Raw genomic sequence first — 24,369 nt, 5'->3', positions numbered from 1 at the left:
TCCAAGGCCGACTCTTCAGAGACGGTCCCTAGAGCCAGCGGGAGTAACCATTCCAAACAACCTAGCATCAACCGGAGAATCACTCCGACTTGTTACCAAGATCCGCTCGCCAGCCGCTCCCGCCCCTGCGGTGCTATTTTGGCCCACACGTCACATCCGGTGCTCTTTAGAGAGGATTAGGACTAGGTTTGCGGGCGCGAAAGCTGTGGTTCGTCCCTCCCTCTCCCACCCCCGTGGCCTGGCCCGATGGTAGCGCCCGAGGTTGCGGGTTTCGCGCCTGCGCAGTGCGGTGCCTAGAGGGAAAGCGAGAGGGAGACGGACGTTGAGAGAACGAGAAGGAAGGAGAGAGAAAATGGCGTCCACGGGTGAGTGTGGTGGAACTGCGGTCGCTCCGGCGACGGCCGGGATGCCCAAATTGGGGGCCGCTCGTTTCTCGGGGTGGCCGGGACGACTGAGTGGACCTGCCAAGAAGGGCGTGAGGTACCCGTCGCGGCTCGAGAAGCTCGACGGCCGGCGTCCCCCTCCGCTCCCTCCCCTCCCCCAACTGGGCAGGCCGGTTCTGGAACCTTCCGGCGCCCCCCGCGCGCGGGGGCTCGAGGCGGCGGGTACGCGCGGGGCCTGCTTTGGTCTCCATTGTGTGATGGCCGTCGGGCCCCGCGCCCTGGGTAGCCCGCCACGTGGGCGGGGCCTGTGGCCTCTGGGCCCCCGCGTGGGGGTGGGGGGAGGGTTCGGCTAGGCTTTGGGCCCGGCACCCCGAAACCGGAGGTGGGGGGGGCCGGCGGCGGCCCGAGAAGCCGCAGGCCCGCTGACCCTCTGACTCTCCCCACCCCAACCCCATTTCCAGGGCGGCAGTCCAAGCCCGAGCGCTTCCTCTGCCTCACCGAGAAGACGAGGGAAAAAAGCAAATAGAAAAGGTTTCGCGGATTTGTGAGCCGAGGGGCGCCGACCTATGAGCAGGAGCCCCGTCATTCTTAAAGCCGGGTCGGCTGGGGCGTCCGGGGCCGCAGAGCTGCGTCTAAGGCGGGCTCCAACCCCCAAGCCGAACTTCTGCCCGAACTGGGGTTTAGATGGAGTGCCCTCCCACGCTCCTTTACAGCCCCCCAATCGGCTGCCTCTTCGGGATTCGGTTTTTACCATTATTAATTCTCCTTACCGCCCCAAAAGGCAATTCCCAGAGCCATTTTTCAGCAAACGCCGAGGGAGATTTTTTGTATAAGGCCAACCCGGGTCGTGTGGCCAGAAATCCCCACCGAAAGAAATTTCTGGCCTCTTTGACTTAGGGGAAACAAAAGGCCCCAGTCAGCGTTTGAATTATACTTAAGTAATCGTTTCGCACGTTTATTCGTTTAGGTTAAGCCGAGAGGCTTGTTTATTTCGTGGACTGATAGAAGAGAGCGGAAGGAGGCGCGGACTGGACTTTGAAAGCCCGGGGTGGGAGCTGGAATATGATGTCTGGGGTGGTCCTTGACGCCCGGAGTGTGTAAGAGAGTAGCCTAAACGTGACCTGCGGTTTGCAGCCTGTTCCTGCACTAACTTGTGGTTATTGGTTGAGTGGGGCATTTTTGCCTCCGGGGGTGTTCTTAGGCAGCCTGACTCCAGGCCTTAAGAAGCAGTTGGAGAAGATGGAAGATGGGAAAAGCTCTGGGTCCTTCAGAGTTTTAATTTGAAAAGGGTCCAGAATCCAGCAACGGAATGACAGTTTAAGAACTCTCCGCAACTATGTGGTCAGTAAACAAGCAGGTAGATGCTGGCTGTTAGTGCCAGGGTACAGAGTGCCCCTAGAAGAAAGAACTCTGAAATAACCACAGTCTTACACACATCTTGGTGGGAAATGGTTTCCTCAAAGCCCTTTCCACCTTCCTCTTCCCTGCAGTGTTAGGATTTTGTAAGGAGGAGTGCTACTCTCCCTTCCCTGTTAACGTTTGGGGAGTAAATATGTGTGTTCAAATTTGTGTGTGGCTGGACTTGCCCCTTTTTCGTTCTACTTTGCTCAACCTCTTTTTACTGGTAACCACCACATACTATATTAGAATTACAATTATGGATTATGTAGACACACAGTAGTAGGCCTGGCTGGGGGCCCTTTGTGGGGGGGGGGTCACTAACTTATCTGGACTTTGGTTTCCTTTCAGTCCAAATGAAGGGGTTAGGCTAGACCTTTTAAGAGCTTTTTCAGCCTTTAGCTTCTGACCTTACAGCAAAGTATTTTGGCTCCCACAAAGTTGTCCCATAGTGACTTTAACTCATGATGTTAGTCTGAAACTCTAAATCTCTGCAGTTTCTTGATCGTGACTGCCTTAAAGTATCTAAAAGCCACCACCTTGGGTAATGTTAGTTGTTTTTCCTCCTCATGTGTAGCATATATAGAAAAGTACCTAGAGTATATGTCCACTTTAACGAAGAATTACAACGCGAACTCCCAGGTAACCACCATTCAGACCAAGAAATAGAACATTGTCAGCACTCTGGAGGTCCCCCACCCCCACCCCAGTCACAGCCCCTTCTCTTCTCAACCTGTCCTGTATTTTTAGTGTAGTCTTCAGCTGCAGATTTGGTAGTTAAAAAACAAAACAAAACAAATAACTGCTAAAAAATCTGACAAATGTGTAACTAGATTTTTGAGGCCATATAATGTTTGTATGCTGTAGGTAGATAACATAAGTTCTCATGAAGCACATTTGCCACTTCCTGTAGCCCACCAATATGGGGCTAAATCAGCTGGTTTCCCATGGATCTGAGATCATTCCTTGTTCATGTCAGCTTCGCCACTTTGATGTTTTACATAACTGTTCTTGTGTAGCAGTCCTCTTGCAGACATTGAGCTTACATGTCAGCTATTTAGAATCATTTCTCATACAGAAGCCTCTGCAGAAGGTAGTTTGAAATATTTGATTTTTGATGCTTCATTGGTATGTTTATTTTGTAACTACAACATGGAAGAAGTGATTTGCATTTAGTTTTTTATATGTCACATACAGAGCTAAGATTGTCTTGAACAAATCAGTTTGTTCATTATACATAGCCTTTGGCCGTTGATCTGATAATGTTGATGATTCAGGGTTCTGAGTTAAGGGTGTACAGAGGAAGGAAAGTGGTCAAGTGAAGTGTAGAGAGATGAAAAATGAGCTAAGTTAAAGAGATGGATTCAGCAAAATGCTCTGGGGGCAGGCCAGGTGAACTGTGAAGCAGGCTTTGAATGGAGTGGGATTAGAAACCCCTCCACAAAGAGCTGTCAACTGTTGCTTTCAGGTGAGGGACTATTTTCTGATTGGAGAAGAAAGGACCCTTTGGTCTGCCTTAATGACAGTGTTGCCTTATAGAATAAGATACATAGTTCTTGTGGAGAGCAAAGAATTGGGCAGAAAAAAAAAAAAGAATTGGGCAGGATTTTAAAAAAATAATTAACTTCTTTAAAAATATATGTTTGATTCAGTAGTGCCATGAAAACCTCTTAACCATTTTGTTTTCTGTTTTCACTACTTGCAGACGCCTCAGTGGACCAGAGGGGTTTTTTTGTTTTCACTTTTAGTCCTTTTTTGTGCGTGTTGTAAATTTCTTATGAAAAGGAAAGTTGTAGGAAGCTTTACTTAGAGAGGAGAGGGGAAGATAAGTTGTTTTTTTTTTTAAGTTGAAATCACTTGAGTTTAAAAAGATGATGTTACCTAAAACCAAGTTATTCCCCCAAAGATTAAATGCTTTCTCCTCTGCCAGTTATCATGATTCTGCCTTGACTGCTTCACTTGTACTTACAATGTGTCTAGTTTTTTAATTATTCTACAGATGTAGCCCTCATATAGTCAGCAAACCCTTTAGAACACTGGATTGAGATGATTGTCCTCTTGTTTTCTGCCATTTCATTTCACAGTCCTCCTAGGGAATTATGGTTGGTCTAACTTGCTAAAGTGAGGGAGTGATTTTTTTTTTTTTTAACTAGTTTTTGAGGAGATGTAGCTACTGGTATAACCATTCTGGTGTTAAACATTGTTATATTGTTGCATGCCTCCTTTTTATATGAAGGTAAAACTTCCGATCCTCTTGAGTTTATCTTGTTCTGTTAGTTTTAGGATGATGATCATATATTTGAAATGACAGCCTACAGTTAAGGGAAGTTTGTAGTCATGGGAACATGCAAAGTATCTTTGCCAAATCAGATGATCTTGACCTCATTAGCTGGCACTTTGTTCAAATTTTCTGTTTAACTGGCTCAGATTTTTTTACTTTGGTGTTGAAAGATAAGAGGTACTCATTTGGACCTGTGTTGTCCTGTAGGTCCTCTCAATACTGTGGGTTTTTTTTTTTAATATATTTATTTTATTTATTTATTTTTGGCTGTGTTGGGTCTTCATTGCTGTGTGTGGGCTTTCTCTAGTTATGGTGAGCGGGGGCTTCTCTTGTTGTGGAGCACGGGCTCTAGACACACGGGCCTCAGTAATTGTGGCACACGGGCTTAGTTGCTCCATGGCATGTGGGATCTTCCCAGACCAGGGCTCGAACCTGTGTCCCCTGCATTGGCAGGCGGGTTCTTAACCACTGTGCCACCAGGGAAGTCCCTCAATACAGTTTTTAAAATTCATCTTCCTGCCACCTGAATTCCTTCCTCCCTTTTTTCCTTTCTCCTTGTGAACGTTGGCTTCACACTATTTTCTCTCCTTGTTTTCTCTAGATTACAGTACCTACAGCCAAGCTGCAGCCCAGCAGGGGTAAGTCAAACTTTTACAGCAGTACCTTGGGTGTGATTCGTTGCTTTTTAGAGTACAGAGCCTCCTTTAATGGTAGAGGATTTAGTAATGGAATCTGGATTTCTGTATTCAGTTCTTGCATTTAATTTCTCTTACAGCTACAGTGCTTACACCGCCCAGCCCACTCAAGGATATGCACAGACCACCCAGGTAATCTTTAAGATAATTATTTGTGGCTGCATCCCCAAGTTAAATATTTCCATCAGCCATTGAAACAATAGCTAGCACAAATCTTCTTCAGAAATTAGGTAGTAGAAGAGTATAATGTGCTTGTAATCATAAAATACACAGGTGTTTAAACTTTCACAGTGGGAGTGCCATTGTAATGAAACCATCCTCAAACTGGGAGTTGCTAGCTCTCCTTTCCTCCCTAGTATGGTTTCTCAAGTTAGGTGTTTTGCTCCATGCTTGTTCCTTCTACATATTTTGTGTTTAAATTTATTTAACTTAATCATACAGCAGTTCTGCAGAGGAAGGTGGTATTATGACATTTTGCAGATGAAAAATTGCAGTGCATAGATATTACACCATTCGCCACTGGTCACACATTAAGTGATGGGTTAACTCTTATGGGTGCCTAACTATAGGGCTTTTGAGCTCTTTCTAGTACGTGAGTCTATTCTAAAGTCTAGGCTAGCAGATACTAGAAATTAGCCACCTAGTGTTCTCAGTATCATCTCAAGTTCTGAAATGGTCTGTGGCATAAAATGGATACAGTAGCTCTGCCATGGAAACATTATAGGACAGGCAGAATGTGATGTCTCTGGCTGATCTTACATAACTGGTCATTCACATCTAGAATGTGATCTTGCTAATATCTGAAAAAACAGTTCATTCCTTGCCAGGTTTTAAGTATTACTGATGTCCAGGTTCAAAAGACAGCAGTCTTGCTGTCTTAAGAAGACATGCAGCGTTCTTGTTCATTTTCTTTGAAGTGGTATGATAATTTTTAAAATTTTGTCTCAAGGTGAAAATATAGTTTTCAAGATTGTCTGACAGATTTTAGTCCCATTTTCATTTTCATTGTTCATTTTATCTTCCTAGCATTTGTTTCCGTTTGCTAAAACTGCTACACTCAGTGCTGGCAATTACACACCTGTTCCCTCATTGTTAATCATTTGAGGGCATCTTGTTAATCTCCTGTATCGTTAAACTGTGGTTTTGCCTGATTATCTCAGGAACTTTTTTGTAGTTTATGAAAATATGAGTGGATTAGATAAGGAGAAACAAGCATTCATGATACTGCGATCACTTGTCTGTTTTTTTTTAACCTTTTTATTAGAAAGCATATTTTTGACTTTGGTTTTCCAATTTAGGAACTTAGAAGTCAGTCCATTTTATTGCTAAAATGCAAGATTCATATATGAAGTTCTTAAATCCATTTTCTTTGAGCAGGCATATGGGCAACAAAGTTACGGAACCTATGGACAGCCCACTGATGTCAGCTATACCCAGGCTCAGACCACTGCAACCTATGGGCAGACCGCCTATGCAACTTCTTATGGACAGCCTCCCACTGGTAAGACTCTAGAGAGACTTTGGGGTTACATTAGCTAGGGTGTTTGCTAAGAAGCTTGTTACTTGTGCTCTTGGGTGTATATTCTGGTTGATACCTTGGCGTTTGGGAATCCTTTATTCTTAGGAGGAGCTGGGGGTTTTTGTTTTGTTTTTTTCCTTTTCATTATATTCTCCTTGGGGGATCTCTGATAGAATGTGGGTGGGATAAATTCCAAGGGAAAAAACAACTTTTCATGCTAGCTATTTTATACAGTGTATTGAGTAATCTCACGACAAAATAGAGAATATATAAGAGATTGTGCTAATGCTAATACTGGGAAAGAATGAGCCTTCTTAAACTGAGCTGCTTAAAAATCAAACTGATTTTCACATCTGTTTGCTTCATCTGATAGTGTGCCCTCTACTTTTTGTTTTGTGCTTTCCACAGTAGAAGGGACCAGTACAGGTTTGACTATCCTGCTCATTCTTGCATGGGAATTGCTTTCCATCTTGTCTAACCCTGTAATGTTAACCCTTTAGGTGTTTTCATTTGTTTAACCCTCAAACTTTCTAACATCACACACAATAAGGTGCTAATGGAAAACTGCTTCAGGTGCCATTCGCAGATTCATGTCCCTTTTCTTTATGTGATTTTGGGAAAGGTTTCGCTTTGTTTTATTTTACATTATTTTGTGTCAAGCCTTAATAATAGTTGTTCACCTTCTCAAAGGTATTTCAGGTGACTACTCCCCAGCTGATTTCCCCCATTCCCTGAAGGATAGATTGCATGATTAGATTTATTCAGAGGAACAGATTGCCACCTTGCATGTATTATGTTTGTCTGTTGGTTGGCTTCCGGTCCAGACACATTTTATTTTCTGTTTAAATGTTAATGAATTATTTTAATCCATAGTATGTCTTAAATATATATGTAACAGCATTCCAGGGAGCAAAAAAAAAATTATTTTAAGAATTAGAATAAATTGTATCCTAATACTGGGGTTGAAATGGAGCCTGTGAAAATTTTACAATAACTTTTTATGTTTGGTGCTGTGTGACATTTCAGGATCCCTACCTTTAAGATGTAAAAACTTTGATTTTTCAAACTATCTTTAATCCCAAGTTATATATGGTCTATCAGAGTCATTAGTAGGGAGAAACCCACCTGTAATTTATCTCACTTCGTGACAATGTCCTGGATTTGATGGGAAGTATTTCCTAATCTATCTCATTAATGCATATCATTGAATAGGATGGGAAATGTTTAAACTTTCTGTGGGTGTTGGCAACTGTAGGAAGAGCTGGAACTGAGACTCTGCAGTTTGTATTTTTAGCACAGAATTTTGAAATTGTGAGATGAACTTTACATTTTCAAGCTATTATGTTTTTAATGAGATGTAATTGACATATAACATTAGTTTCAGGTATACAACATGATTCAATATTTGTGTATGTTGTGAAATCACCACAGTAATTCTAGTTAACATGAATTACCACACATCCTTTTGATGAGAACTTTTAGGATCATCTGTCTTAGCAACTTTCAAGTATACAATACAGTATTGCTAACTGTAGTCATCATGCTGCACATTACATCCCCATGACTGATTTATTATAGCTAGATGTTTTGTATCTTTTTGACCTTAACTTATTTTAAAAATAAGTATCATCTGAAGTAATACAGCTTAGATCTAGCCTTTGGAGCCTTTGGATCATTTTATAAGAACATGATAAAGTCATTTATAGGAAATACAGTAGTCTTCTAGATTCTGTGGAGCCATGTTTTCACTTTGTAGTTTATGGAAGACCCTTCATATCTCCCCAAATTCTTCCATCAGCTTTTGGACTGTAGGAACTAAAATTAAACCTAGTGAGCAGATTGAGGCTGAACCAAACCAAGCAGGACCCTGACAGTAGTAAGTAGGTTCAGGAACACTTAATGCTTTTTTCCTTACCTCTTACTGTCTTTACACATAAAAGTCACTGGATAGGGCTTCCCTGGTGGCGCAGTGGTTAAGAATCTGCCTGCCAATGCAGAGGACATGGGTTCGAGCCCTGGTCCGGGAAGATCCCTCATGCCGTGGAGCAATGAAGCCCGTGCGCTGCAACTACTGAGCCTGCTCTCTAGAGCCCATGAGCCACAACTACTGAGCCCACGCGCTGCATCTAAAGCCCGCCGCGCTTTAGAGCCCGTGCTCTGCAACAAGAGAAGCCACCACAGTGAGAAGTCCGCGCACCACAACAAAGAGCAGCCCCTGCTCGCTGCAACTAGAGAAAGCCCGCACACAGCAACGAAGACCCAACACAGCCAAAACTAATAAATAAATTTATTTTTAAAAGAGTCATTGGATAATTATTAGAAGAAATATATAAAAAGACACTTACAGAATATTTTAAAATTAAGCTTCATGAGAGGGAGCTATATAAATCTCAACTCTTAATTGGAATAGAAATCTTAGACTTTAGTTTTTACCGTTGAGGTTGAACAAAAATTCTGGTTTGTGTGATGTTTCTTACTACCCTTTTCCTTAAATTTATCAACACATAGTAGATATGTTGTCTTTTTGCTATTGGTCTTTTTTATTGTCATTAAATCATTTTGCTCTGTTAATTTTTGCTCATTTTGATTGGCTGCTTGTGCGGGTACTACAATTAATTAAAAGATTATTAATTTTTTAAAAAGATGATTAATCAGTGTCTATTTGTGTAATCTTTAGCACTGCAAGGCTCTGTTGCTGGATACTTCTATGACACGAGTTACTGCCCTTGTCACTTTTTGTTGTTGTTGTTTTTTAATTGTTCTTCTTATAAATTTTTTTTTTTAACTGTATTTATTTATTTTTGGCTGCATTGGGTCTTTGTTGCTGCCTGCGGGCTTTCTCTAGTTGCCGCAGGCGGGGGCTACTCTTCGTTCCGGTGCGTGGGCTTCTCATTGCGGTGGCTTCTTTTGTTGCGGAGCACGGGCTTCAGTAGTTGTGGCTCGCGGGCTGTAGAGCACAGGCTCAATAGTTGTGGTGCACGGCTTCGTTGCTCTGCAGCATGTAGGATCTTCCTGGACCAGGGCTCGAACCCGTGTCCCCTGCATTGGCAGGCGGATTCTTAACCACTGCGCCACCAGGGAAGTCCTCTTCTTGTAAATCTTATAGATGGCCTGTCATGTAGGGGAAAAAAAAAATCTGTGTAGGAGTAATAGGGTAGGTGGAATTAGATTCCAGTAAATAAATGAGTGCTTTATGTGGTTGACATTAGGATTCTGCAAAGAACTTTTAAATAAACAGTTCAGATGAATGATATGCCAACTTGAAAAACTTCCAGTGCTTGGGGCTCCCTGTTTGAGAAGGAAATATGTGTATAATTAATTTCAGAATTTCCCTAAAATGTTTGGGATGGAGAAGAAAGTAGTATACTCTGTGCTACAAAAGATGACACTTTAGATTGTACAAAGGGAAGTTGGTATTTGTTTTTGGCTATTTGTTGGTATTTGGCTAAGTTGGTATTTGTATTTATTTTTGTGTATATAGTGAGGACACTTTATTCTAACTGAAGTTTAAGTACTGAAACATTTTTACTTTAGTGAGATTTGGGTTTTTCTTTGATGGACATAAGTGCTGACAGCTAGACCCAACTTTTTATTGCATGGCTTACTTGTGCTCGTTGACCGTGAGGGAGGAGTAGGAGGGAGGGAAGCCAAGCACCAGGAAAGGTTATAATACTTCTTGTAGGAAAGGGACGCAAGTTAGGAGCTGCAGGTCCAGGGGTGGGAGTTGTCACATTCCAAGCCCAAGTTCCAGATGAAAGGGCATGGATCCCAGGAATTCCCTGGCAGTCCAGTGGTTAGGACTCCAGGGTCTGGGTTCAGTCCCTGGTCAGGGAACTAAGATCTTGCAAGCCGAGCAGTATGGCAAAAAAAGAAAAGGGCATGGATCCTGCCTGGTTTGGCAGAGGCAGGAACTAGGGAAAGAGCCTAGCTTGGGCTCTGCACACCTGTGACAATAGGTCTGTAACATTTGGTTAGGGAAATGGCAAGGGGGCTGCAGAGTCCTTCTCCAGTATTGCTGAGCAGGAAAAAGACTCATTTGCTTGTGGTGGGTAAATAAGAGAAATGGGGTGGATAATTTGATGACCGGCTTAGAATCTCAAATGGTTTTATTATGTGAAAAACATTTACCTTTTCATTGTTTATTTTGGGAATGTTAACTTTAATTTAAAATAATTTATCAGAAAAGTTAAATAGGGAAAGCCTTTGTTGGTCATGTACATAAGCAAATATAATTTGTAGTATGTCTTTATTACTAATGTGCCATTTCAAATCTTAGTGCCGGTAACAAGCATTTTCTTAGTTGTTTGTTACCTGAAACAAAATTAGCAGTTCTTAGAGTGTTTAATCAATTGTTAACATCTCACTGAAAATTAAACACATGTTCTCTGCAATTTCCAGTTTCCTTAAACGTGAACTGCCCATGATGCTTGGGGCTGAAAGCAGATAGTTCCAAATGATAGGTTTTAATGCTAAAACTTGTACCTGGATCATTATTTTATAGCTACTTAAAGATGTTGTGTCATTTGCCTTTTACCTCCCTTTCTGTGACATTTTATTCCTGTTGGATTATAGAATTAGTGAAAGCAGACTTGTCCCCTATTGAATGCTTTCGAGGTGGGGGCAAAGGGAGCCCTTTTTTCTATACCAGCACTTTCTGTGGCCTACTCTCTCTCCTCCTTTCTTTTAGGTGTGGTTTAGAGCAAAAGAGACAGTGCTTTGCTGAAAACTGAGTATTTTCAGAGAACTTAGGCTTTAAATATTGGTTTGTTGCTATTTTTACTGAAGGGGAAATATTTAAAGGAGCTAAATATCATGATGGTTGAAAGTAGGTGGTTTACAGATTGTCCTGTTAATGAGTGTCTAGGCAGGTCTCTGAGGAGCCAGAAATCTGACGTAGCTCTCCTTTATTCCAGGATATTCTACTCCAACTGCCCCCCAGGCATACAGTCAGCCTGTCCAGGGGTACGGCACTGGTGCTTATGATACCACCACTGCTACAGTCACTACCACCCAGGCCTCCTATGCAGCTCAGTCTGCATACGGCACTCAGCCTGCTTATCCAGCCTATGGGCAGCAGCCAGCAGCCACCGCGCCTGCAAGGTAAGGCCCCCTCACCTACTCCTAACACAGCATCCTCAGGCTTTCAGAAAAGAGAGCAAGCCTCACTTAGAGAATGTATGACTTGGTTCCTTTGTAATGCTTACTCACATACTTAGGTGTTAATTAATTGTTCTTCACCCGCTACAGTCACACCACAAACAGTACTCTTCATTTAGTAGAGAAGTGGTGCCATCCAGGGGCCAAAATGAGGAATGTCACTGAGTGGGTTGTCTAGTTTCAGAAGAGTGGACTTTTCGGTAGGAGGAAGCTGGTTATTTACTTTGCTAAACCCAGAAGAAAATTGAGTGTGGTTTCCTCACAACAACTGATAGAATTGTACTTTGATGCTTTTACCTTTGGTTTTATTGACCCTGTAAATGGGTAACACCTTTCTCTTTGGGAAGAACACTAGTTCACAGTTGGGATGGGGGTAGAATCATGTGGTTCAGGAAATAGTCACACGATCCAGTTGTCAGTAAAGGGTATATCCATATCCAGAAGTCAAACGTTGGTGACATGATTTTCTCTGTATTATGTATTGGGTTGGTAATCTAACTATCCCAGGCAAGTATAAATTCTTAACTGGGTGCCCTGCTATAGGGTGAATATTTGAGCAGAGTTCATACTCCGTGACTGATTAGCAAGTAAACAGTATTAATTATTACTTAACAGAAGATTTCAGGTCTTTGCTTTAGGCAATGCACTTAGGTGGCTTCTGCATACAGTCTTGAAGGAACATTGAATTCTGGTTTGAAAGAAGACTTTTTAGGGAGTAAACAAGAGATCAACTTGTAACCTAGACTTTTTGTCTGCTGTAGAGGTAAGAAATTAGCTCTGGCAAACACTCATGAGATTACTTCTAAAATGCACAGTGAGTAATCAGAGCTACTTGGTAATTTACCTCTTCTAGACAGCCTGTGCAGTGGTTAGTGTTAAGCTGATTCCTGTAGGGTCCCAATTCAGTTGACCTAGAGTGTTCTCAGATGTTTGAAGTCCCATTTGATGCTCCATTGCAACAGTATATCCAAGCCATAGCTGGGGGGCGGGGGTATATACTAATTGGTCTTTGAATAAATCATCCTTTTTGGTTCCTTTTAATTTTTCGATCCTTAACACTTTATAACAGCTGTCTTGTGATCAGTGATAGCTACTCCCTTTTCCCCTAGAAAGAGGGGGCTTGTGACCTGTTTCAGCTCTTTGGAGAAACCAGTGCTTCCACATCCTCCCTGGTCTGCCTGCTGATTCTTGGGCTTTGCTTAAAATAGCATATGCTCACTTTGCTACAACCCTGTTATAAACTGTTAGGGTAAAGGGATAATAGAAACCTTTTTTTTTTCCTTGGGATTAAGATTGGTTTTCGTCATTTAACAAGGATATTTTCCAGTTCATCTGAGCGTGAGAGGAGTGTGTGTGTTTGTCTGTCTCCATCCCTGTGTGTGTCCCTGCCCTACTCTGGTATTTCCATTATGGAGACTGAGGCAGGGTTAGATTAATTTATGGCAGTTCAAGTTAGGAAATGTTTTTTTCAGGTCTGTTCTTAATAGATGAGAAACATAAAAAGAGACATAAACCCACAGATTGTCCAAACTTATAAATGCCATGGACTTTTGTAAATGTTACTCTGACCCAGAATTTGCATTATTGTTAAAGTTTCTTGTTTGTCTTTAATGGTCCTTTTTGAGAAAAGGCATTTTCTTGCCGAACAAACCACCTCCCCTCCCACATCTCTTAAATGGGCAGCACAAAGTATTGTAACTGCCTTTTTTTTTTTTTGCGGTACGCGGGCCTCTCACTGTTGTGGTCTCTCCCGTTGCGGAGCACAGGCTCCGGGCACGCAGGCTCAGTGGCCATGGCTCATGGGCCCAGCCGCTCCGCGGCATGTGGGATCTTCCCAGACCGGGGCACGAACCCGTGTCCCCTGCATCGGCAGGCAGACTCTCAACCACTGCGCCACCAGGGAAGCCCGTAACTGTCTTTTGTAGCTGCTGATATGGAATGAATGGAGCATGTTGATGTCTCTTCTGTGGATGAGATTAAGTCTCCCCCATCTTTAGTGTTGTCTTCCAGCAGAAACAGTTGGACCGACATTGGGTTTTGATGTAGTTCGCTTTGCAATTGTATATATTTCCAAGCTCAATACTAACATTGCTTATTGCTCATAGATTGTAGAGTTCTTACCCAAGAATTTTGTGGTTGAGAAAAAAGTCTCACTTTTTTATTTCTCCTTTTAGACCGCAGGATGGTAACAAACCCGCTGAGACTAGTCAACCTCAATCTAGCACAGGGGGTTACAACCAGCCCAGCCTAGGATATGGACAGAGTAACTACAGTTATCCCCAGGTACCTGGGAGCTACCCCATGCAGCCAGTCACAGCACCACCATCCTATCCTCCTACCAGGTCAGTCTTCTCATTCTTGTGTCCAGTGAGCTAGTAGAATAACAAAACAGATTTTTTTTCAGGCTGACCAGCTTGCTTCTGCTTCCTCAGGTGGGCTATGTTATCTGACTCTCCCAGTGATAAGCCTGACCACATATTATACATTAAAACCTCAGTCCTAAAAAAAAAAAAACACCTCAGGTCCTAAGTTCTGATAGCAGTGCCTGACAGTCAAAAACTCTTCTCTCTAAATACGTTTTTATCACTCTAGGTTTTTTCTTTGAATTTTTTTCTTTTAGTTTATTCAGATGAGAAACAATGAAAGCAGGTAAACAGAACCACAGAAGCCACATTCTCCGATGCATTTGAGCTGGGTAAAGTGCAGGGCATTATTTTTTCGAAAAAAAGAAAGTTCACCTTAATCATTTTATATTTAAAGGTCCATTCATGCAGCAGGCTTTTTTTTAAATAAATTTATTTAGTTATTTATTTTTGGCCGCATTGGGTTGTCGCTGTGTGCGGGCTTTCTCTGGTTGCAGCGAGTGAGGGCCACTCCTGGCTGCAGTGCGCGGGCTTCTCATTGCGGTGGTTTCTATTGCTGTGGAGCACGGGCTCAAGGCATGTAGGCCTCAGTAGTTGTGGCTCGTGGGCTCTAGAGCGCAGGCTCAGTAGTTGTGGAGCACGGGCTTAGTTACTCCACGGCATGTGGGATCTTCCCGGACCAGGGATCAAACCTGTGCCCCCTGCATTGGCAGGCGGACTCCTAACCACTGGGCCACCAGGGAAGTCCATGCACCAGCCTTTTAACGGTTAGGCCAAGGCCCTTCCTTTTGACTAAGAGTTTACTTGTTCTGTATTTTGTCTTACATTAACCACACCAGCAGCTACAATGTCCAGTTTTGGTTTCTTTAAAGTAGAGGAAGAACTGCAAGTTCTCACATTTAATTTGATGCAAGTTTTCAAATGAATTGTCTGAATTGTGTCCTAAAGTGTTAACTTAGTTTTGGTAGAATTAACAGTTCCCCTTTTTGTACTCATTTCATTGGTTTATACATTAAAGTACAGCAGACATGAGCAGGCTTATGAGCCAATACAGCTGACTGGTAAGTGTCTCTGTTCAGCTTGGAGCAGCAGTGGGCAGGGCTCTAGCAGTTCTTCCACAGGGCCCACCCACAGCTGTCATGCTGAGAGCACTTAATCTGGCTAGTGGAATAGGTGCACTTAGTGTGAAGAGAGGCCTTTGAATCCTTACAGCTGTGGTGAGGGAGGTGGTGATACTTAAAATTGTTGTTCTTAGAATTAAAATTGTAAAATGTGTTGTCTTTTTGGTTTTTCATTATGGTTCATCCAGAGTTTAATACCAGTTCTTTCAAGCTTTACTTCTGTGTAAGAATGTATCTTTGTTTAGTTTCCCTGCTCTGTAGTTGACATGTGTGAAGATGAATATCATTGTAATATTCATCTTTCATACAATGCCTTGATACTGACGTTTCCTTGTCCATCTTTTCTTTATTAATGCCTGGATTTCGTAGATGATCAGGCATGTCTGAAAGTTTGAAACTGTGTACATACCAAAGCAGTTTGAAACTTAGACTTATCCTCAAGAGAAAAGTGGCCAAACACACACCAAGTGGCCTTTTAGCTTCAGAAAAATTGTCATCACTCAAGGGAATTATTGGAGGCAGCCTTAGGACTGAATACCGCACTTAACTGCCTCATTTTTCTCAGTGCCTTTTTTGCTGGGGCAACCTTCCCTGGCAGCACATCTGCATATTCTTCCCTTAATACAGGAAGCACCTAAACTCCCCAATTTGCCTTGAATTTGGTTGAGAATAACTATTGTTTTCATGAGGGTGGGGGTAAAGGAGAGGCTCTAGGGTTGTACATTTTATAAATGGGTTGTTTTTAATAATATCCCCTCCCTTCCATTCAGAGTTTTATTCTGAATACAAAAATATTTGCTTATTTTAAATTCATTGTATGTTAATATGTAGAAAGTAACTGCATTTTTAAGGATTTCTATGTCATGTACTATTTATGTCTCATGTTTAGGGGACTAGAAAAAATAATAAGTCTCTCCTTCCTAACAAGCTCTTTTTTTTTTTTTACTTTCAGCTATTCTTCTACACAGCCGACTAGTTATGATCAGAGCAGTTACTCCCAGCAGAACACCTATGGGCAGCCGAGCAGCTATGGACAACAGAGTAGCTATGGTCAACAAAGCAGCTATGGGCAGCAGCCGCCCACTAGTTACCCCCCCCAAACTGGATCCTACAGCCAGGCTCCAAGTCAATATAGCCAACAGAGCAGCAGCTACGGGCAGCAGAGTGAGTTGCTAAGAGAGAAAACCAAATAAGAATGGTTATGTTTGGAGTTTCTGAAATGGGGAAATGCTCTTTACTATTGTGTACTTTTGAACTCCAGGATGCATCTTGAAGGTATCATATCCTGGCTAATATCCTGGCTTTTCTTCAATTTAATTGTTATTAGTATGCCTTACAAGAAAAGAGAGTTTGTAACTGACCAGAGAAAATGTTGTAGACTGCCAGCCCTGCTCTCTTTGGGGAGGTTATATACAGTGAGTGAAGCCAGCATTTCTTATGGCCTGCCCACCCCAGCTTATTAAGAGAGAGTGAGCAGGTAGCTATTGAAGACTACTGCAATTTTGATAGTTAACAAAATGCTATGTTTTGTTTTTATTTACATTCATAAAACAAACCAAAAAAAGTTTCACAGAATGCTTACAGTTTTATGTGGGAAAGCAACCAAAAACTCAAGAAACTGTCTTCACAGTTTAATCTCTTACCTGGATTGTTGTTGTCTTTTAACTAAATTCCATCCTGAGTATGTCTCATTATGACCATGAGATGAGTAGTGCTACTTGATGGAGACTACCCCTTAGCAACCCCCAAGAAACCTGGCTCCATTTTTGTTTCTTGAGTGTGGTTTAAAGAAGCAACTTTTTAAAGACATCTTAGGATACAGAACCCTGTAAACTGTTTGGACCAGAGTCCTTTTTTTGTTTGGGAGTGGTTTATTCTAGATGAACTCTATGAGGTTACTTCAGCCTTAATGAGCCAGTTGTTCTTGTTGAACTTTAAAAAGATCAGGGGTGCTTAATCAGGTGTAAAGAAGATGGTACCTTGGTTTGTGCCTTGCAGTTGAGAATTCTATGATTCCAGGAGAAAGTACAACAGGCAGTGGTGTAAATGCTGGTCCACGGCTTACAGATGTGACTCTTTCCTCAGGTTCATTCCGACAGGACCACCCCAGTAGCATGGGTGTTTATGGGCAGGAGTCTGGAGGATTTTCCGGACCAGGAGAGAACCGGAGCATGAGTGGCCCTGATAACCGGGGCAGGGGAAGAGGGGGATTTGATCGTGGAGGCATGAGCAGAGGTGGGCGGGGAGGAGGACGCGGTGGAATGGGGTAAGAGCAAACCTTTTCTCCTTTTACCTAATTTTGTTTCATCCATAGGATTTTCAATGGAAAGAAGGGACTGAAAGACATAAGAAATTTATTTCTGCATTTCCATGGATAATCTGATGAGCCCAAGCCATCTTCCAAAACATGGAAATGTCATCTCTGTGGCATATCTAGAGGCAGTTTGCTTTTTTCAGTGCCAATCTACTTGGTTGGGATGGGGAGAACAAAGAATGGTTTTGAAATTAGAGCTTTCAGTTCCCTTCATGGTTTCCAGAGGTCCAAAGCCTCTGTGGGTAATAAGACTTGGGATGGAACACACACAACTCTTAAAACAACCCTAGGTATTTAACTAATTGCTTCTGAATGGTTGTCTTGAAATACCTGGTATATATACTGCAAAAAAGGAATGCAGCTGTCTTCCACAATGTTTGTCCCCAACTTCTGTTTGTACTCGGAACTGTTGAACATAACGATGAAGATCTTGGTTCCATAACCCTTGAACTATGGCCTGAGGTGCACCTGGTACACAAGAAGTCCAATAGCTTTTTGAAGAGTAATGTATATAATTATGGGATCACTCTTCCCATTGGAGATTTTGAGAAGTCTAAATCGGTTTGACCATTTTAATTGATGGCACAATCTGGTTTAGAAAACTTTGTTTAGATCAGTAACATAACCCTGCTACCTGTGCCTACCCTTCCCCTCCCTTCTCCCATACCCTCTCCCCTTTCTGGTGTCTGTACTTTGATGAAGGTGAGGTATAATGTTGGTTAACATAATCCAGAAGGCTTAGTTCTGTGTGTGTTCTGTCCCTATATAAATAGTAAAAAAGTTATGCAGAATGTTAAAGTAGGTATAAATTGGATTTGGTGCCACTATAGGTTCAAGGAAAAACTGAACAGAATTTCTTTAGAAATGTACTTCAAGATTAAAAAGTTGGTCTTTATTTTTTACATTAGCAATCTGTTTACTATTGAACAATACTGGTTTAAAATACTGTTTTGCATATTCTGCATAACTTAAAAAGTCTTCGGTGAAATCTTTATTGGAAGAAAGTCATTTTACAAGATGCAAAAACTTACGAATAATTTGGTATAAAGTAAAATTAATATTCTGATTTGAAGAATGTCATTCCATTATAAAGGTTTCACCTTCTTTATGGATGTTTTAAATAGATGTAGACACTTGAAATCACTATCATCACGTTTCCAATCACCTAGAATCCTAGTATTTTTTGATTGCAAAACCAATTTCAAGTTATTCATTTTAATTCTCCAGAAGTAATAATTCTACTAATTTTGCTAGACTTTGCTAGTAGAGGGGTTCCCTCTTTCTGGGTGAGAAGTCTCTCCTGAAGCCATAGAAAACATCATGGCTTTCCTCATAGGTTTTTCAACAGACTGTGAAGCAGTCGGTTGGATCCTTTGGGGACAGGACAAGGGCTTTCCCCTCTCCCCTCTTTTTTATTGTGGTGTGGTGATGGTTTTCAGTGTCTTCTGCAGGTAAGGCACTCAATGTTGTTAACATGCCCTTTTTCATTGCCTCAGTATTTTGATATTTTCGTTGGCTGTTAAACGTGGAAACTTTTTAACATGCTTTGTCGCATTTATATGCTACAGGTTACAAAGTGAGAGCCTTGTATACACTTCAATACTTAAAAAGTACCCGTACTCAGTACTCAGCCGGCAGCATAATGAAAAGTGGGACTAGACACGGTGTCCATATGGAGAGGACAAATATACATAGAATATTTTTAACAAAATGTATTCATTGTATAAATGGAATCCTTCTGTAACTTTGGTAACTGCATACTTGTTGTTTGGTAATGAACCAGAGGAGGTATAATACTCTAGAATTGTGTAACATTAAAGTGTAAACTTTTGTGTTTAAAGAGAGAGAACATTTTATGGTGTGTACTTTTAAAAAGGAAACAAAGCTGCATGCAACAGCTTGAAATTGTATATTCAGGTATTAAAGGTGCAATACTGGTTAGAAAAAGCTCAGGGCCTCCCACTGAGGAGCTTGCCTTTATTTAATTTTTTAAAAAAGAAACAGGCCCAATTCATATTTCTTCTCCCTTTAATACATAAGGCGGTGATTTTATACTGCCATTGTCATTGTTTTCAACTGGTATGTCTATAAAGTTGCACCCCCATTCCGTGGAGCCTTGGTATTTGTTGTAAATTCTCCTTTCACAGCGATTGTTAAACCCATTAGTGCCCTGAAATGTATGGCTTTATGCTGAAGATCGGCTGGATGCGTCCTCTGGTGTGTGTTGTAGGCCTTTACTTTGGTGTCTCCTGCTTTATTATACTGTGACTTGTTAGGAAGCCCAGGGCCTCACTTGGCTCTCCCCTGGGAGAGGTTGAGGGTGCACCTTTATGAACATGAAAAGATTCAGTTACCCCAGCTTGCTACTTCTCTCCACACCAAGCTCTCCCTGTTTTTCAGCTGACGGGGTGGGTGTTTGGGATGTATTTTTTCCCCAATTTGCCAAGTATTGCACTATTAATACCAGCCCCCCGAAATGAAAGGAACCAACCACAGTGGTGTGTACAATCAGACGAGCAAGGTTGTATATAAAGGAAATTTGAGCGAGCTGCCCTGAAGAAAGGCATAGTGACAAGATGAGAGAGATGCATTGTTTGGAGATGTGTTTAGCCAGTGCCCTTCTTCCCCACGAGCCCCCACAAGGCTCAGAGCGGTACTGGCTTTTAAAGGGAAAGGCCTTCATTTCTTCGTTTATCCCCCCAGCAGCGCTGGAGAGCGAGGTGGCTTCAATAAGCCTGGTGGTAAGTTTTTGAGTATTACCATGGATAGTGTTTAAAAAAAAATACAGTCAGTATTTAGAAAACTATAATTTTATATTAGTTTCATAAGCGGTTTAAAAATGATCTATACAAAAGAGACTAATGGGTACTGCCGGCATTGTCTTAGGGGTAATAAGGTTAACCTATGGTTACAAAACAAAGGGTAACTTGAAGTATTGAGCAACTGCTTCTGTAATATGGGGGAGAATACAGTTTTAAAGTTTGGTTTATTTGGAGGAAAAAATTTGACTTAAATTTAACACTAATTTGGCACATAAGCATTGAGAGTGTATTTGGTTAATGGTTTAAAAGCAAACCAGCAAAGAAAAAGCAAACCCTAGCAAACCTTTCACAGATGTTAAAGGGGCACTGCTCCATTTTAGCAGTGCGGGTCATTTTGAATTTAATGAAGCCCCATCACATGGTGGTGTAGTAGATAGCTATGTGTGTTTGTAAGGTTTGTAGCTTGCAAGACGTGCACTAACAGTATTTTATATGATCTTTCCTGGTTGGCAGGACCCATGGACGAAGGACCAGATCTTGATTTAGGTAACTCCCAAGTTCCTGATTTTTATATTGTGCTTTATAAATGAATAGCACAGAAGCAAGTGCGTGTTGGGGTTCAACAGCCTGGTAAATCAATGGGATACTCTTGCTGTCAAGAGCAGTTTGGGGCTTCCTTTATCAAAGTAAACCAAGAGTTCCATGTCATTCTTATTAGTAAGGTTGGTAGTTCTCTTAGCTTTGTGATGAATACCAGTGGGCAGTAGTGACCATTGGTTAATAAGCTCTAATGGATACATGACAATAACTCCCTTTGTCTACTTTTCTCTGGAAGGCCCACCTGTAGATCCAGATGAAGACTGTGACAACAGTGCAATTTATGTGCAAGGATTAAGTGACAGTGTGACTCTAGATGATCTGGCAGACTTCTTTAAGCAGTGTGGAGTTGTCAAGGTAAGTGAAAGCATGACCATGTGATCTGGCAGATCTTTCAACCACTTCCTTCTGGACTGTCCATATTGTGGTTTGCTCCTTAAAATACAAAAAGCAAAAAACAAAAATTTTTTATAGAAAAGAAATGCTAAACATGATTTAAGGATACTTGATAACTCAGGGTCATTTTTATAATTATCATGTTAATTGTAAGAATACTTAACACGAACATTACTTATTGTGAAATATAGAATATGACATAGTTTTAAAAATAACACTTACGTATCCATATCCCCAGCCTAGGAAGTATGGCTTTATATGAGTACCTTTGAAGTACCTGGTATATGTCTTCCCAGTTTTACCCCTTCTCTCAACTCCCATCCTGAAATTTATCATTCCCTTTCTTTACTTTATAGATGTGTCCTCAGTAATATTTTGTTTTACATAATTTTTGAAGAGTATTAAACACTATTGTAAGGCAGTATACTGGGAAACAAACAGATAAGAACCCTTGGAGTTTACATATAGTGGGGAACATATTGTAAAAAGGAATATAGTTGTACTATGTTAAGTGATCGTGATTGTTAGGGAGGAAAATAAATACAGCAAGATAGAACAGGGATAAAATGAGGAATAGAGCCACTAGGAGCAGGGAAATAATTTCAGAATAGTGGAGGGAATAGTGAGGCAGGAGCTTGCCTGGTAAGCTCAAAGAAGCTAGTGTGGCTAGAATGGTTTGGTCTGAGCTGCTGTAATGGTGGTGGGGTCTGCAAGTAACCACAAAAAGTGCCACAAGTGTTGATTTTGGTAGGCAAAATACTGATGAGTAGGCAGATTTGCAAATTTGAATCCATGGATAATGAGAACCCACTATGTCCAGGTGTAGAACTGCTGGTTCTTAAGATGTGTACAGTGTTTAACCTCAAAATAACTGTCTGGCTGACCAGCTTAGACTCCCACTGGCACTCTGACTGCACACCTGCCACAGCCTCACCGGGAATCGCCTTTTTTTTTAACTTTCACTAATCTGGTAGAAGAAAATGGAAATGTAATTTAATTTGCTTTTTCCCTGATCATTAATAATGTTATAACGGCACGCTATCTTCTTTGAAATACCTGTTTGTGTTTTGTACGCATTTTTCATTGGGTTGTTTGTCCTTTGTTGCAAATACAGGTCTCCCAGTTTATGGCTCACTTTTTTCTTTTTTTGGCCGTGCCACACAGCTTGTGGGATCCTAGTTCCCCGACCAGGGATTGAACCTGTGCCCTCAGCAGTGAAAGGGCAGAGTCCTAAGCGTTGGCCCGCCAGGGAATTCCCTGTGGCCCACTTATTCATTTTTTTTTTTTGATGAGTAGAAGTTCTTAATTTTACTGTGGTTGAACTTAGAGGTCATTACCTTACTGGTTTGTGTCTTTATTTTTTTCCATTTGCAAGACCTTTTATTCCGCAACATCTTTCGAAAGAGCCATCTTCTCCCTGGTGGTGTATAATGCTTTCACATAGAAAGTACACCTCTACCTGGAGCTGTTTCTTGGCTGTTTTGTATACTTGGTTAATTTGCGTGATCCCGTGCTAGTAGCACTGCTAATTACTCTATGCTTGATATTGATACCTAGTAAGGCAAATTCTTCTGTTTTATTCTTTTTCTTCAGAAATGTTTTGTTGTTTACTCCTTGCTCTATACATTTTATATATATATACATTTTAGAACCAGTTTACGAAGTTCCTTTAAAAACCCCAATTGGAGGAATTCCCTGGCGGTCCAGTGGTTAGGACTCCACACTTCCACTGCAGGGGGCACTCGTTTGATCCCTAGTCAGGGAACTGAGATCCCATATGCTGTGCAGAGCGGCAAAAAACCCCACAAAAACCTATTGGATGTTTACTGAACCTGTAAGAATTTTATTTATTTTGGCTGCATCGGGTCTTCGTTGCTGCATGTGAGGGCTCAGCAGTTGTGGCACACGGGGTTAGTTGCTCCATGGCATGTCTTCCCAGAGCAGGGATCGAACCTGTGTCCCCTGCATTGGCAGGCGGATTCTTAACCACTGCAAGGAAGTCACTGAATCTATAAGAATTTGACCCATTAACATTGTATTTCTCCATTTATTAGGTCTTTGGTAAAGCCAATCTCCTTAAAAGTTTTGCAGATCTTTTTAGATTTATTTTTTAGTTAATGGTCTATTTTGAATGGCATTTTCTGATCCAGCGATTTTGGTAAATCTTAAATCATATAAGGAGATTTCTCTCTACTTGTGAATATGTTTATTTGGGTATGTGGGGTTTATGCGTAGTTAAGTGTTTACTATCAAAGTTTTGTAAAATTACAGATTTTAAACTGACATACCCCATCATTTGTACCATTTCGCCACATTTCCTTTCAGTGTTTATATGTATGTCCTTTATAAAAACATACGTATCAGCATATATATATATTATATATAACATATGTATCGATATATTATAACATATGTATCGTAATTTATAAATGCAGATAAGAGTTTGATCATATGCAAAAAACACATAAAGCCATATTCTTGTGCAGTGTGGCTCTTGAATTCAAGCCACTTGCATCTGGTGTTGAGCTGAAAAACTAGTCATCTGTTCTGTCTCGAAAAACTGGCTGTGTTGAACTTGAGATAACCAAGATCCTTTTAGAACACTCACAGCCCTGTATGTCGTACTTAATGATTGTAATTTTTACTTTATGTGAGGTGTGTCTTATATGATGGCATCAAAGCCTGCCTGAGTCCTAAGAGGTGGCTGCTCACTGGGTGCCTGTTAGTGTGACCTACAGGGTGTTGGGGCAGGTGCAGGGACACAGGAAAAGGTGGCTGGGGAAGGAACGGGACCTGTAAAGTTCATTTACACAATTTGGAACTTTGGTTTTATGATAAAACCTATTTTGGTTTTATGATAAAACATCTAAGAGGGAACGTCTTCTAAGTACAGATTTGTGGTAGCTATTTAGGAAATAAGTCCCATAATTCCACCACTCAGATAAACTATAACAACATCCTTCTGAATGTGTGTCTGGAAAATTTACTGGTTTTTGACAGTAAAGAACTTGGATGGAAAAGAAAAAGAAGAATTTCACATGGATTTTCCCCTGAAAACTATATTCTGGTCACAGCTTCATTATGCTATTTTATGCCCAGATAAACAAGAGGACTGGACAACCCATGATCCATATCTATTTGGACAAGGAAACAGGAAAGCCCAAAGGCGATGCTACTGTATCCTATGAAGACCCGCCAACTGCCAAAACTGCCGTCGAGTGGTTTGATGGTAGGAACCCTAGGTCAACAAGGGTGTGCTCCTAGCCTTCTTAGCTCTGCCTCCTCTGGGGCACACAGAAGGTCTGGTAGCAAGTGTTGCCTGTGTCAACTTGTGGGGCACACAGAAGGTCTGGTAGCAAGTGTTGCCTGTGTCAACTTGTGGG

General features: G+C 41.4%; 1 protein-coding gene across 4 annotated transcripts in view; it reads left to right on the top strand.

The window, feature by feature from the left end:
• Window positions 1-35: 35 nt before the first annotated feature.
• The window catches only part of EWSR1 (EWS RNA binding protein 1), a 27,604-nt gene continuing 3,270 nt past the window's right edge, over window positions 36-24,369 (top strand). Inside the window, exons 1-12 of one of the 4 annotated variants that reach the window (XM_029221826.1) lie at window positions 36-365; window positions 4,664-4,700; window positions 4,838-4,889; window positions 6,135-6,258; window positions 11,190-11,376; window positions 13,608-13,775; window positions 15,870-16,081; window positions 17,003-17,183; window positions 19,938-19,972; window positions 20,507-20,539; window positions 20,829-20,947; window positions 24,086-24,215. In XM_029221826.1, coding sequence (XP_029077659.1) covers window positions 353-365; window positions 4,664-4,700; window positions 4,838-4,889; window positions 6,135-6,258; window positions 11,190-11,376; window positions 13,608-13,775; window positions 15,870-16,081; window positions 17,003-17,183; window positions 19,938-19,972; window positions 20,507-20,539; window positions 20,829-20,947; window positions 24,086-24,215 — 1,291 coding nt within the window. In that variant the 5' untranslated portion in view covers window positions 36-352. The other 3 variants (XM_029221817.1, XM_029221831.1, XM_029221838.1) reach the window with 3 other exon arrangements.

The sequence above is a fragment of the Monodon monoceros genome, unplaced genomic scaffold, assembly GCF_005190385.1.
Source record: "Monodon monoceros isolate NGI ecotype Baffin Bay Population unplaced genomic scaffold, NGI_Narwhal_1 Super_Scaffold_1, whole genome shotgun sequence".
NCBI lineage: Eukaryota > Metazoa > Chordata > Mammalia > Artiodactyla > Monodontidae > Monodon > Monodon monoceros.
The sequence above is the reverse complement of the archived record's forward strand: the minus strand, read 5'-3'. Positions and strand labels throughout refer to the sequence as shown.